We start from the raw sequence: 642 nt of genomic DNA on the forward strand, positions 1-642 counted from the left end.
CGATAGCAACATGGACCTATCATTTATTTTGAATGCCTACTCTGTTATCATGTACCTCACGTCCTACATCACAAAGCAAGAGCACGGACTTTCAGAGTACCTCAAAACTGTCATTGAGAACTCCAGCTCCAATAGCACAAACCAGGCTGACGACATGAAAGAAGTAATGCAGGCTTACTCCAAAAAACGAGAGATTAGCGCTCAGGAATGCGTCACTCGTCTGTGTGGACTTCACATGAAAAAGTCCTCCAGAGGAATCGTCTTCGTTCCAACAGATGACAACGCCGTGAAAATGAGTCGCCCAATTTCACAATTGGAAGACATGACGTCTGAAAGTGAAGAAGTCTGGATGAGGTCTCTGGCAGACAAATACAAGTGCAGACCGGAAACTACGGAGTTTGAGAACATGTGTATGGCTGACTTTGCTGCCACATGCAGATTAGTTTACGGACAAGAAAGAAAAGCCAAAGGTGTTTTGCCTCTTCTGAACGGGATGGGATTCGTCAAAAGACGCGCTAAAGACAAACCAGCTGTCATACGTTTCTACCGTCCGTCTGAGAAAAAAAATCCTGAACAGTTTTTCCAGACACAGCTTAAATTGTACCTTCCGTACAGATCTGAAGACGACCTTAAAAGACCTCA

General features: G+C 44.4%; 1 protein-coding gene across 1 annotated transcript in view; it reads left to right on the plus strand.

Annotated features, from left to right (window-relative positions):
• Positions 1–470, plus strand: part of LOC112139141 — a gene marked incomplete at its 3' end in the record, with an annotated part of 4,577 nt that extends 4,107 nt beyond the window's left edge. The window contains exon 3 of the mRNA XM_036211199.1: positions 77–470. Within this exon, the coding sequence (XP_036067092.1) occupies positions 77–470 (394 nt within the window). The remainder of the gene's footprint in view (positions 1–76) is intronic.
• Between the last annotated feature and the right edge of the window lie 172 nt (positions 471–642).

The sequence above is a fragment of the Oryzias melastigma genome, unplaced genomic scaffold, assembly GCF_002922805.2.
Source record: "Oryzias melastigma strain HK-1 unplaced genomic scaffold, ASM292280v2 sc00979, whole genome shotgun sequence".
Taxonomy (NCBI): Eukaryota; Metazoa; Chordata; class Actinopteri; order Beloniformes; family Adrianichthyidae; genus Oryzias; species Oryzias melastigma.